Here is a 13,024-nt window from a genome sequence, read left to right as displayed (position 1 = left end):
TTTGATTGTTAGTGTCTCCTTATCCATTGCAGGTTTTGCATTCTGGTAAGGTTCTTTCTTACTCCTTCTCCCCTGCCATCCCGTTACTCTCTCTGTTCCCTACCGTCATTGATCACACCGTTTCCCTATTACCTCTGCCTCTTCACCTGGCTTCCCTCTCATCAGCTCACTCCACCCTGTGTATTTATGCTCCTGGCTTCCTTTCTCTTAGGGCTGGTTCGTCTGCTCAATTTAAGGTTCCCTATCCGAGTTCTCCTGGCTGTATTTATTTATTTATATATTTTTTTGAGTTCCTGGACTGATTCATCTCTGTAAGTTTTTTTTTTTTTTTTGTAAACCTTTATTAAATCATTTTTGGCTGCATCTGCGCCTGGGTCCTTAACCAAATCACGACAGAAATGGGATTAAAATAAATTGCAAGCTAGACTCTCCTTCCATTTTTGGATGGTAATAAAACTTACAATTATTTTAATAAGAATGCTAATTTTCTGCCCGGAACAAAGACAGGCGGTGGGGTGGGGGTGGGGGGGCTCTTAAACATCACAAATGTATTCGCGAACCTTTGTCTGAAACACTGGAATCTCTAAAAACATATATTTTAATAAAGATTTAGTCAGTGAAAGAAATCCGAAGAAAAACATAATATATCTCAATAACACTGATGTGTTCAGTGCGCTCCGGTAAGTAACAGCTATCTGAGAAGTTGTACTATGCCAGGAATAAGTCTTTGCATACTACAAGTAGTGATTGTAATCAATTTCTCGTGTTGTAATATATTACCTTTCAACACACCCTGCTCAACACATCAACCCCTCCGGTTCTAGATTACGGTGACATAATCTGCAGGAAGGCCTCCAAAAACCTTCTTCATAACTCTTGTGCAGTCTGCCTGCTGAAGTACATACGGTACAGGCAGATTAACAGGTGAAGGAGATGCGCTTGATTGAGCTGATAAGGGAGGAGGCTCACAGATGCACTAGATGATCTTGACTGTAGCGATGCAGGACGAGTGGCAGCAAGCAGACAGACAAGCCAGAACATGGCAACCTCTCCGTATTATAAGCATGTTTTGTAAATTATTATGTTTGCGCTATTCGCTTTCACTGCTGCCTCTAGCCCACGTTGGTGTTCAAATGACAACTAGCTCTCAATCATCTCGCCTGGTTAACAAAAGGTTAAATAAATAAACACAAAATGAAAATAGTCACCCGATTCATTATTGCATGGGGAAATAAAATTGACCCGGCCAGCTTAATAGCAGTTATTACATTTCCAGCCAGAATAAACAACATAGTGTGCCATCATCACAATGACACGCAATTGTACAAAGGAGGGCTGAAATTAGAGGACCAAATTTTAATAGCAATGCTTCAAATACAATTTATAACAGGAACTTGCTGATATGAATGTAAAAAAAAAACAACAAAAAACAAAATACAGAACCTATAATTTCCATACCAGCTTAATCAGCCCAATGTAGAATAAGGACGTTTGTATTGATGTTTGCCTGTGTGGGTGGAAGCTGTGATTATGATGAAAGGGCCTGCCTAAGAGTGTGAGGGCTGAACTGCGCTGATACAAGTGGGTAGCCACCAAGTAAAATCAGCCGTTACTTTTATAGCCTTTTGTCTTGCTCCGGTGACACAGCAGTCTGAAACAAGCTTTTCTTTATTCCTGTTGTAGCAACAGAAGATGGATCTGGAGGAGCAGATTATGATGGACTCAACAGTGTGCAGGGGTTAAGGCTAAAGAAGTGCTCTCTGTCTTATCCCTTTGATTACACTGGAGAACCTGTCACCCCATTCTTAGATTTTTTTTTTAACAAATGTGCTCCCTGTGAGACCACTGAGCTCAAAGAGGCACCTTGCGGATTCATGACTCTAGAGAGTTTTACTGTGTTTATGGTGGAAAGGCTAAAGCTCTTGTTGGCAATATGAGACGTCTGTCTTATGAACCCTGTGTGCTACACTGACCAAGTGTATTTGAAAAAAAAAAAAAGTTTTCAGTCTTTAAACTTTAGCAGCTAGTTTTCTAAAAGGTTTATAGTCGAGACATTTTAGTTTCCAATACCGCAGCATGTTTTATAGCTTCTGCTGCGGCGCATGTAGCCACCTCATCTTTTCCAGGAGCTTATACAATAACTGCTGTTTGTTCAAGAATGCACTAATAAATTATTTAATACAGAACAATGCTGGCGTTAGTAAAGGTGAACTGGCTTTCAAGTAAAAAGTCCAAAATGTTAAAAGAATGAATCTGCTTTGGACTTAATGCAGAACGGATCTGCCAACAACTGTGGCCAAAACCTCTACCACATATTATGCCCTGTCCTGTAATAAAACGTGTTGTTTCTGACTGCTCGTTAAACTTACTTTTAGTTTCTCCACTGGTTTTCACTGGGTTCTTTGGGAGCCAAATTGAGCTCTTTAAACAGAGTTCCGAATGGAAATTTGTATTTTGATTAGTCTTCCAGCTTAGTATCCCCCACTAAAGAGTAAGTAGAAGATTTCGAATCGTGTTGGAAAGCAAGTTAAACCGCTTTTCTTTATCGGGGCGCGATATTTAAAACTCATCAGATGACTCAGCAGATCTTCTGTTTCTGTTGGTCAAATCAAAATGTTTTATGTCAGACAAATATAATTAGAGTAAATACAAAGAGAAGGCTTTAAACTCGAATTTCATAAATTAAGGGGGACATTGCTATCAACCCAAACTTGACTCTGTGTGTAATGTGATTGCACCCATTGTTAGATCATGAATTAACTCTGATTGGGTCACCTTGGTTTGGCTAACTTTTTTCCCCATAAAAAAATACTTAAACTGCATGTTTTAATTACTCAGGTTATTTGATTTTGACCTAAGACATGTAAATGTGAAGCAAAAACATAAAATGTGTAAGTTGGCGAATACCATTTCACAGCACTGTATATGCGATAAATTTTAATGCACGTCTACATTGAAATGACTCTGATCCATATTGGAGAAAAAGAAAATCCTGATGGAGAGATGCCTATCGGAATTAAAAACAAAACATGGCATTTATACTTGCTAAAACTTAAAACTATTCCACAAACGATAGTAATAAAAAGTAGATGAACATTTTTAACTATTTTTTTTTAAAAACTGGGAGTGCCTTTTTATGCTGCTATAACCTATCCACAGCTATAGCTGTGAATGGCTTCGAACACCAATAATCTCATCAAACATATGTTTTGATTACTGCTTTGGTCACTTTTGTTTTACCCTCTATGAGTCCCCTGAAATGGTCTGCCAACTGTCTTGAAGGAGGTAGCAGGAAAAATAAAGACAAGCCAGTGAATGAGAAGATGAGTGTCTGTCTGTCTATCGTGTTGTTTTTGTGGTCTGCTGGAATATTCCAATCTTAAACGTGTTTTCATCAGCTGTAAGCGGGAAATCCTCACAATTAACAGAGATAAAGGAATGAAAGGATAAGCCTGTGTGTAATTAATCCCTATAACCTGTTTTACTTTGATAATTGAGCTACTAAAATGAATGAATGAACTTTTCCATGATATTCCATAGTATTAAATGCATAGCATGCAAAAACCTCTACTTTACCCACTTTAAAGTATAATAATGAAAAATGACTCTTTTCTGGCTTCTCACCATCAGACCACCTCATGGCATCATCCAGCTGTAGAGGCAGCCCCTTCCAAAGCGTGGTCTCTTTGGGGAAGCCAAGGTCCATGTGCCGCAGGTGGTCATCATAGCGCCAGTAGTGGTTATCTTTGAAGAAGTAGGTTTTGTCGTTGTGCAACCAAACAAATGCTGCATCCACGTCCTCCACAGGCAGGCCGAAGTCGCTGATTGGACGGGGGTAACCCTCCTCCACATTATTGTCTTTGAATACCCAATACCTTTGACCTGAGGTTTCAGCACAAACATTGCAATTAAAGAATTCAATCACACATTTACCTTTATTTTCTTTAACCTACAGACAATCCATGATAGAAAAAGGAAGTCAGGTGTCACTTTGGATCAGGATTAAATATTCACCTTTGAAAAATACTATTTTGTGGTCCCCGGGCCTCTCATAAACAGCGTCCACGCTGTCCAGATTGGGAGGAAGCCCCCTCCAGAAGCGATGAATGTGAGCAGGACGGAGAGACACCAGGTGCTTTTCTCTCGTTAGTCTCCAAAAGTACTTCCCTACAGGAACCAGAAGAGGCTGGGTTAGAGCTTGGTAAAAGAAAAAAAAGGCATGTTCAGTTAGGGGGAATGTTACCAAATGGTATGCGGGCTGTGCTGAATTTACTTTTGGCCACTTTTATCTAACCCGACAAAACAACAAAACCCAACAAATAAAGTCTGTGTTCCGGAAACAAACAAAATATGGCAAGGATAGCAGAAGAAACTTAAAGAGTTTACCAATTATCTGGTAATAATTATTGTCTTGGCAGAGAATACTGCTCACTGCTTTAGCATTATTCTAGATAGTGTTCGATTAAGGCTGCTGTCACACTGTTTATTTCGCCATGTATGTTGGTTTTCCAAAAAAACACATCTTACCAAGGTCTAAATGTAAAGAAATGTGACGTACACCCTGCTTCCATAATTCTCAACATCATTTAATGGTGTTTCAGCCTGTGGTACCATCCCTAAGACTCACACCTACCGTTCACTCTGGGTGGCACTTTGTCCCCTCCAACATGTCTTTTACTCTTTATCTTCTTCATGCTCTCTTTTTTTTTACTCCTTACTCTTGCTATTTGTTTCCTTCTTCTACAATCCAACTAAAGCCTGAGGAGTTACACCTTTAACCTCTTCAAACATCTTCAAGACAAGCAGACAAACACATATTCTCTCTAAATTGCGACACTGGACAGAGCTCTCTCACAGCAGATGGATGCCGCCTTCTTTCATCTTGTTGGAAAATAGGCCAATCACAACATCTGAGAGTGGTTTATAAGGGGAAGCAATTCCGATTACATTCGCCGGCTCAGTTTGTGGTGCTATCTAATCAAGACAAAAGGTCTAAATAAAAATTCAAAGAAAGGAAGAGTCAGAATACAAATCTAAATACAGCTGACCCTTCTGCATACTCTGAGCAAAGTCCCCCATTTTTATCAAAGTAAACTTTATTGTAAAGTCCTGAGCAGCAAAACAATCTAAATGTAATTGAACTAATTAAGTCAGGTTTCTATGGTGATATCCTGCTGTTATCTTGCAGTACTGAATGGTTAATGTATGGGATGATCTCTAAAAAAGACACATTTACAGAATTAAAGGTCTGGGGTGATTAAGGATCCTAGATTATGTTAAAACATGTTAAAACAAAAGGGAAACTAGGATATCAAACAGCTGCTCACTGCCGAAGGTGAAGGCATACAAGGCATACATGTCAACTTGTTTGTAAAAGCCGACTGTGGTATTTATTGACATTTTAAATCTGAGATGTAAAGGTTTTAGGTGCATGGTGAAATAAATACCCCACACATGATTAATCGTATTTTTGTTTTCTTTTGCTTGTCATTAGTTAAAAACAGCTAAACATAAGGCAAATGCTGCCTTTATACATGCCATCATTTTTCATTAATAATGCTGCACGGACAGGGGTAAAATTTAATCCTTTTGGTGGTAATAATTATTCATCAGCTGAATAAACTGTTGACCTCTTAGTGAAACAGTGGTGCCTGTCCAACATCCACTCACAGTGTTGAAGTATTTTGTACCTTCTTATGAGCTTGTATGAGCATATCCTCAGGCAAATAACCTCAAACTAAAGAGGAGGACCAATCAGGAAGTAGAAGCTGGCCTGCGGGGGGTTACTGCAGGGCTCAAAGGAGCCCAGCGCTGCACAGAACATGCCCTCTGTGCACCTGGACAAAGCAACACCAACAACTTCAATGTATTTAAGCTGCATTATATTAGGATTTCATGTGATAGACCAACACAAATTTATACATAGTTTCTACAAAAACAATTGTTTGCAAATAAATATCTGAAAATTGTGGAGTGCATTTGCATTTAACCCCATTGCCTGGAGGCAATGAATGTGTGTAGTTTTGGAGGACTATAATCCCACACATGAAGCCATAGCTACAATGAAATGGTACCTAAAATCCAAGGATCTGTGGCATGACATGAAAATTGCGGTTCAGAGACTCTCTCCATTCACTCTGATTTTTAAGAACAATATGCAAAAACAATGTCAGTCTTTATTCACGCAATCAGCTAAAGACACTGCAGCTCAACGATGCATTATTCTGCCAAGGTTTTATAACATGTAAAAATGTGAAAAGGTTCAAGGGGTATGAATACTTTCACGAGCAACTGAGTCTGTTACCTTTAAAAAGATTGACTGACATCAAAAGACTTGCTACTTAGCGTTCTCTCCTAGTAATTAGAGATGAGGCTTCTGCCTTGAGTTGCCCTTTCGTCTTCGCAGTCATCCCTTCTTTAATGAGTCTCAGCTCAAACCTGTCTCTATTAGTTCCCGTGTTTCTGCTCTCTCATCAAGCAACGTCACGGACACTCGGTGGAGCTCCTAATCACAGCCTCGCATGCTTGGTGGAATGGAAGAGACGTGTGGCCCAGGAAAGTGATGGTCTCGTCCCAAAAGATGGCCGAACCTTCCCTTAGTGATTTTTACTGCTGTAACCCCGGTATTTTGCGCCAGAAGGCATTTGTTGGAGTGGGTGTACAGTCATGCCTGCCAGCTTCTTGCTCCCCTGGCTGGGGAATTTGCTCTCTCTGTTTTCCCCCTTCTGCTTAATTTTCAGGCGCCATCCTGGCGTGTGAGTGATTGGCTTCACCTGCAAGTCCGATCCATTCAGCCATGCTGGTAATATGGGTCTCTTTCTGCCGCGTCGTGCCAGCACCGTCACTCAGCATCTCTGTTAGTCTTTTTCCATTCTTTATAAGTAAAGGCTTGTTTTTTTTTACCTCCTGAATTTCTGCTCCCCCCCCCCAGACCCACAACCTATCACCCGCTGCTGCCTTCACCGATCCTTTCATACTTCACTGTCTGAACGCTGTGGTTACCTTTTTTTTTTTTCTTGCAGACTACCAATGGGAATTAAAAGCTTACAAGCTACATTGAATAAAAATGAATTTAACAGGAAATTTAACAGGTTTTGATTTGATGTGTTTAGAGTCTAGCAGAAACTTTCATCGCTTTGCCTTGACAGGCCAATTGCATTATAATCCATCTCTGGGTGTCACACGGGAATTAGTCTTTGGATCTTTGTTATTTTGTTTTTCAATCCTGTATTTTTTTTAAAAAGAAGTACCTGAAGGAAACGTACATTTCTATTCCTCCATCTCCTTTATTCATCACAAGAGAACAACAAAAATACTTAAAATGGCTAGTCATGGAAATTAAAGCAAAAATAGATGGATTCTCATTAAAACTGCTGTCATCGACTATGATATAGATTCAAATTTATGATTCATATATATCCCAGAATTCTTAACTTGCATGCAATCATAGCAGCTTGGTCCTGACACTTCTTCCTGTTGTATATCAGCAACCTTTTCTGGATATTTCACTTCAACATTTATTAAATAGCATATAGGAAACACATGGTATAAACCTGGTTTGGTTTTACTGTCAGATGCAATACTGACCTATTAATCTACAATGCCTTCATTTTGGATAGTTGAAATATATAACATCAGTTATATCTCTGATAAATAGATAGATAATAATGGAAAAAATATAAAATCCATCTGACCCCTGCCCCACTTTAATTACCTTTAAAGAAGAAAGCCTCTCCTCGTATTTGGGCCACAGCATCAAAGTGACTGCTGCACCTGTCTGGAGCGTCTTGTGCCAATCTGAGAAAAACAGAGGGATTGTGATAATAAGTAACTGAAAAGGACAAAACAATAATTAAGGAGCACTAAACAGACAAAACAAAGAAACAGAAACAACGGATGATTAAAAGTAATTTCCATTAATCTAAAGATAGCATTTTGTAATGAAATCTGGTTATGTGACTGATAAATATGTACCTGGAATCTGTAATATTTTGTAAAAATGAAATTGTCTGAATTCAGAACCACAATGGAAATAGGATGTAATAGAGAGCCTTCAGTAATCTACAAATATGTTACATCTCCTGTGAGATTTAAGGAGTTCATAATTATTTATTTTCATAATTCATTAAAATATTAAACTAACCAGAGAAACTAACTGATACAAAGCAGTTGCATGTAGTCCAAGTACATGGGTAGGAAATGGAAGTAGGTTAGGACAAAATGGCAACGCGTTGGTATGAAATGGGGGCATGGCCTGGAAAAAGAGGTTTCAGAGGTTGGGAGAACCGACTAAGGTTATGAAAAACCACTTAACAATAAGAATTACAAAACTATAAACAAAACAAACAAGTCCTGCCATAACATAGATGATGTTGATGCTAAGCTCTCTCTCTCTCTCTCTCTCTCTCTCTCTCTCTCTCTCTATATATATATATATATATATATATATATATATACAACCCTCAATACCATAGGAGGTTAAAGCAGTTTTGTTTATTAGTAAATGTAAGGAATAAAATGTATTTTGCCACATAGCACAGCATCTTATGGAAAAATTATTTAGTTTCATATAAAAAAAATTATGCAAAATTGTTTCATCAAGCAACAGGCTTGTGAGAAAGAAGACAAACCAATTAAAAATACATATTAGACACCCTGCTCTTTAAATTATTCTTCAAGGTAATAGGAGCAAAAATAGCTTTGTGTTTTCTGCGTGATTTACTTATTTCATGTGGTAATCATGTTGATTTTTTTTAAGGAAACTGGACGTATCTCTATGTTCGCCTGGAAGCCGCTATTACACAGTACCTATCTTAAAATGTATGTCGGCGTATATAAAACACGTTTCACGTGCGTTCAAACTTATTAGCAGTAAAACATGATCAACGTTCTGTCGCATTAACGGCGTATGTATGTCATTTATGATATGCCCCTGCTGCATATAGTCCTTGTGTGCAACAGGATTAAAGGCGTAAAACACACAGGGATGTAGTTAGTTACCTTTTGCAGAGGTGGAATCATTAAAATGCCTTCCTTCTACATTTAACGATCACCTGACCATCTTGGGCTGAAGACTGAATGTTCAATGCGCATTTTTGAGCTCCCCGAACTGAGAGGGTTACAGTAATTATAGCCGAATTAATACGAAAATCACAGAACCTCCCCTGGTGTGCCAGCCACTTCAAGTGTTCAGCATTTCAAAAGCAAGTGGACCTTCCTCCATGCAAACAGGAACGTTACACAACCTAGTTATCGGGTCAGCGCTGCAACATTTGTGTTGCACTTGCATAAATTGTGGCGCACATATATTTCATCACTTATTTGGGATGCTCATGCCACATAGCAGTTCTAAATCATGTCCAATATATCCTTGGCAGCCTGGCTTAGCCAGAGATTAAATTGCATATTTTACAATACAACGTTATTTACTCAAAGCAGGGTGTTGTCAAAGAAAAGCAAAACAGATACGCAATAGTGTGACAGATTCAAAGGGCGTAAAGTTATTTAACTAAATGAGTTAAGTTCCATTTGCATACATGTAAGCCAAATAAGGTGCAATTGCACTGATGTGAGAAAACTGGCTCAGTCTCTTTCAGTCGAATGGGCTAAATATGAGGTAATATGCTGCAACATGGTCTTCCATTAGTAAGTGATTCTGAGCACTGATGCGTCAGTCTGCTAATGATGAAGCCATCAGTACCACTGCTGCTTCTCTGTGCGTCTGACGGTCGTCGTATTATCAAGAGAATTTAACTCCTAACATTTGTTACCATTCTGAATCCTAACTTTTGCCATACATGAAGCAATGATGCAGACTGGAGTAGAAGGTGACCTGTATTCCCTGTCAACGTTTATTATGTTGCAAAGTCTTTGATTAACCGTGTTGGGCCCTTCATCGATGTATTTCAGAACACCGGCTGATTATTCCTCAAGGAGCCTGCACCGTTTTAAATCATTAATTTAAAACGGCAGGCATGCTTAAATACACATCTTAATAAAACAAAATTATAATGGATCACAAAATGGCACATAATGACAAAGAACTTGCCCACTGATGGTTCATTAATTAACAAAAACTGGACCAAATGAATAATTAACCTTCGTGCTTGCTCATACAGAAGAGAGCAGGCACTGACAATATAGTTTCAAATAGGAACAGAATGAAAATGGCTTAGAAAGAAAGAAAGAAAGAAAGAAAGAAAGAAAGAAAGAAAGAAAGAAAGAAAGAAAGAAAGGGGCAAGGAAATGAAGGAAGAGAAAAAATGAAACAGTGAAAGAAAGTGAGAGAGTGAATCAAGCAGGATTGGTTTGAATGTAGCTTTGTTTATCTTTCCCTCAACTCTGGTCAGCTTTCCTGTCTCTCCTGAAGCAAGCAACCCCACAGCATGATGCTGCCGACACCGTGTTTCATCGTGTGGCTCATGAGGTCAGAGTTATGGCCACTGTTGAAATCTATGTGTACTTATCCTTCAGCATGAGGAAGCAAGGGAAGAAATAATATGAAAGAAAGAAGAAATGTAAGAGTGAAGGAAGGACTGAGGGAGGGAGACAGGGAGGAAGGAAGGAAGGAGGGAGGGAGGCACAGAGGAAGGAAGGAGGCAGGAAGGAGGCAGGGAGGAAGGAAGGAGGCAGGAAAGAAAGGAGGGGAGAGGAAGGATGGCAGGAGGCAAGAAGGAAGGAAGGAGTGGGGAGGAAGGAAGGAGGGAGGCAGGGGGGAAAGAAGGAAGGAAGGAAGGAAGAAGGGGGAAGAAGGAAGGAGGGAGGCAGGGGGAAAGAAGGAAGGAAGGAAGGAAAGAAAGGAAGGAATGAAGGAAGGAGGCAGGGAGGAAGGAAGGAAGGAGGCAGGGAGGAAGGAAGGAAAGAAGCAGGGGAAGGATGGAGGGAGGCAGGGAGGAAGGAAGGAATTAAGGAGGGAGGAAGGAAGGAGGCAGGAAGGAGGGAGGGAGGAAGGGATGAAGGAAGGAGGGAGGCAGGGAGGAAGGAAGCAATGGAGGAAGGAAGGACGAAAGGAAGGAGGGAGGCAGGGAGGAGGGAGGAAGGAAGAAAGGAAGAAAGGAAGGAAGGAAGGAAGGAAGGAAAAAACAACATGGGAAACAGTAAAAGACAGGATGAAAGGATAAAGAAGAAGAAGAGAGGAGGAAGTAGAGAATGAAAACAAGCTTATGGAGAAAGGATACAAGAGGTAGGTTAAATACTGAAGGAACCATTGAAAGGTTGAAAGTGTGACGTTGAGAAGTTGAATAGTGAAGGGGAGAAAGAGAATGAAATGCGATGGAGAGGATGACCACATGATAGAAAGGAGGAGAGGACAAAAGGCTGAAGGAAGAAGGAAGGTGAAAGCAAAGAAAGAGAGAGGGGATTGAAGGAGAAGAATTTGGGTTAAAAGAGAGAAGGAAGGAGCAAAGGAGACAAAGTGAGAATAAACAGAGGAGGGATAGAAAGAATGAACAGAAGAAAGACTGTTGGAGTGAATTTCCTACAACTCTAACTCAAACCTAACGTTTTGTTGCACACATTCAAAGACTCAGCAAAGTCCTTTTAAGCCTTCTTAAGATTTCTCAGTTCATAGCTTTGACCGTCGCTTTGCACAAACTGCTGCAGCCATTTAAGATCGATTGGCTTCCTTCTAACAGGTGTACGCGGCAGCTCTCCTCACTGAACTCTCGCCACGGATTTTCAGCTGGATTAGAAGCAGGACTTGTGGCAAAACTGATGCTTTTGGATACCAACATGCTAAATATTTAGCCTCTTAACGGTGTAAAACTGATTTAAGGTGTAAAATGAATTGTATGATGTAACAGGTAAGCCAAGCCCTGTTTCTGCTGTTTCTGCATCCACATTCAGCCGTGTGGGATTTTGTCCTAAACAAATTAAAGTTTCTAAAACCAACATTTGTCCAAACAATCTTCAGGAATTATGCTTTCATCGTCAATCACACACAATAATTAAAATTTTCTCAAATACGGATGGATTTTCTAGTAAACGTTTCGTGATACACTGTAAAGGAGATTTATCTTCATCACCATGCCTGCTCTTGTTTTAATTTTTTTATCTGAAGTGTAAAGAACAGATGTGGAGTTAAGAATATTTAGACGTTATTCATTACTTTTAATTTGTTCAGCATCATGATACAATGAAGGTTAACGTATTGTTTACTCGGATTTTAAGTGTGCCTCATGTCAACAACAACAAACAAGGTTATTTCAAGGAGGGTAACGCTATTACTCAGTGACAGGAATGTAAAGCATGTTAACCAGCTTTCCATTCAGGGCTATTTGCATGTGAATTAATTCAGAAGTCATTTCGTTTTCCATCACTCACATCTACGTAAGCTATCTGCTGCTAAGAGAACACATTGTGGTCAAGTATGCTCCCGCATTTACATGGCCAAACACGCTGCTACCCGATTGGAAGTCTTCGCGCAGCGTATCGCGGTCCTTAGGTAATGCATAAACACAAGACGTTGCATTTCATTAGTTGGGAACAGCCTCCAAAGATAAGAAATGAGATTCTTTCTGCATTCTAGAACAGGTCTGGCTAAAGCTGCCTGAGAGACATTGAATCTAGTGACAAATATGCAAAATTGGCGCCTGGAGGTATGGTACAGGGCTTTGCAAAAGTAATCACACACCTTGAACTTTTTACAGCCAAGAACGTTGATGGAATCTTTGTGTGACAGACCAAAACAAAGTAGTATATTTTATAAAATGGAAGAAAATAGACAAACTTTCCTTTTTTTTTTTAGAACTAAAAAGGGTGCTTTGCATTTTTCTGACCCCTCAACTCTTTATAAATCATATATAGAGCCACACATCAACGGCAGATTCCTTGCAATAAAGCCACACCTCAGTCAGACTGCTTGGAGAGTGTCTGTGATGTGTGGTTTTCAAGTCCTGCTACAGATTCTCCGCTGAATGTCAGTCTGGACTTTTGACAGAACCCTTCTTACACATGAATACGCTTTGATCTAAAGCACTCTATTGTAGCTCTGGCTGCAGGCTCGGGGTGACTGTCCTGCTGAAAG

The 13,024-nt window shown here is 39.7% G+C and overlaps 1 protein-coding gene across 1 annotated transcript in view; it reads right to left on the bottom strand.

Annotated features, from left to right (window-relative positions):
- Positions 1-13,024, bottom strand: part of LOC105930983 (matrix metalloproteinase-17) — a 90,222-nt gene that overhangs the window by 16,134 nt on the left and 61,064 nt on the right. The window contains exons 8-10 of the mRNA XM_036140711.1: positions 7,715-7,797; positions 4,015-4,167; positions 3,625-3,882 (exon numbers count right to left, since the gene is read on the bottom strand). Of these exons, the coding sequence (XP_035996604.1) occupies positions 3,625-3,882; positions 4,015-4,167; positions 7,715-7,797 (494 nt within the window). The remainder of the gene's footprint in view (positions 1-3,624; positions 3,883-4,014; positions 4,168-7,714; positions 7,798-13,024) is intronic.

Source organism: Fundulus heteroclitus, chromosome 8 (genome assembly GCF_011125445.2).
Source record: "Fundulus heteroclitus isolate FHET01 chromosome 8, MU-UCD_Fhet_4.1, whole genome shotgun sequence".
NCBI lineage: Eukaryota > Metazoa > Chordata > Actinopteri > Cyprinodontiformes > Fundulidae > Fundulus > Fundulus heteroclitus.
This window is presented reverse-complemented; position numbering and strand designations above follow the sequence as displayed.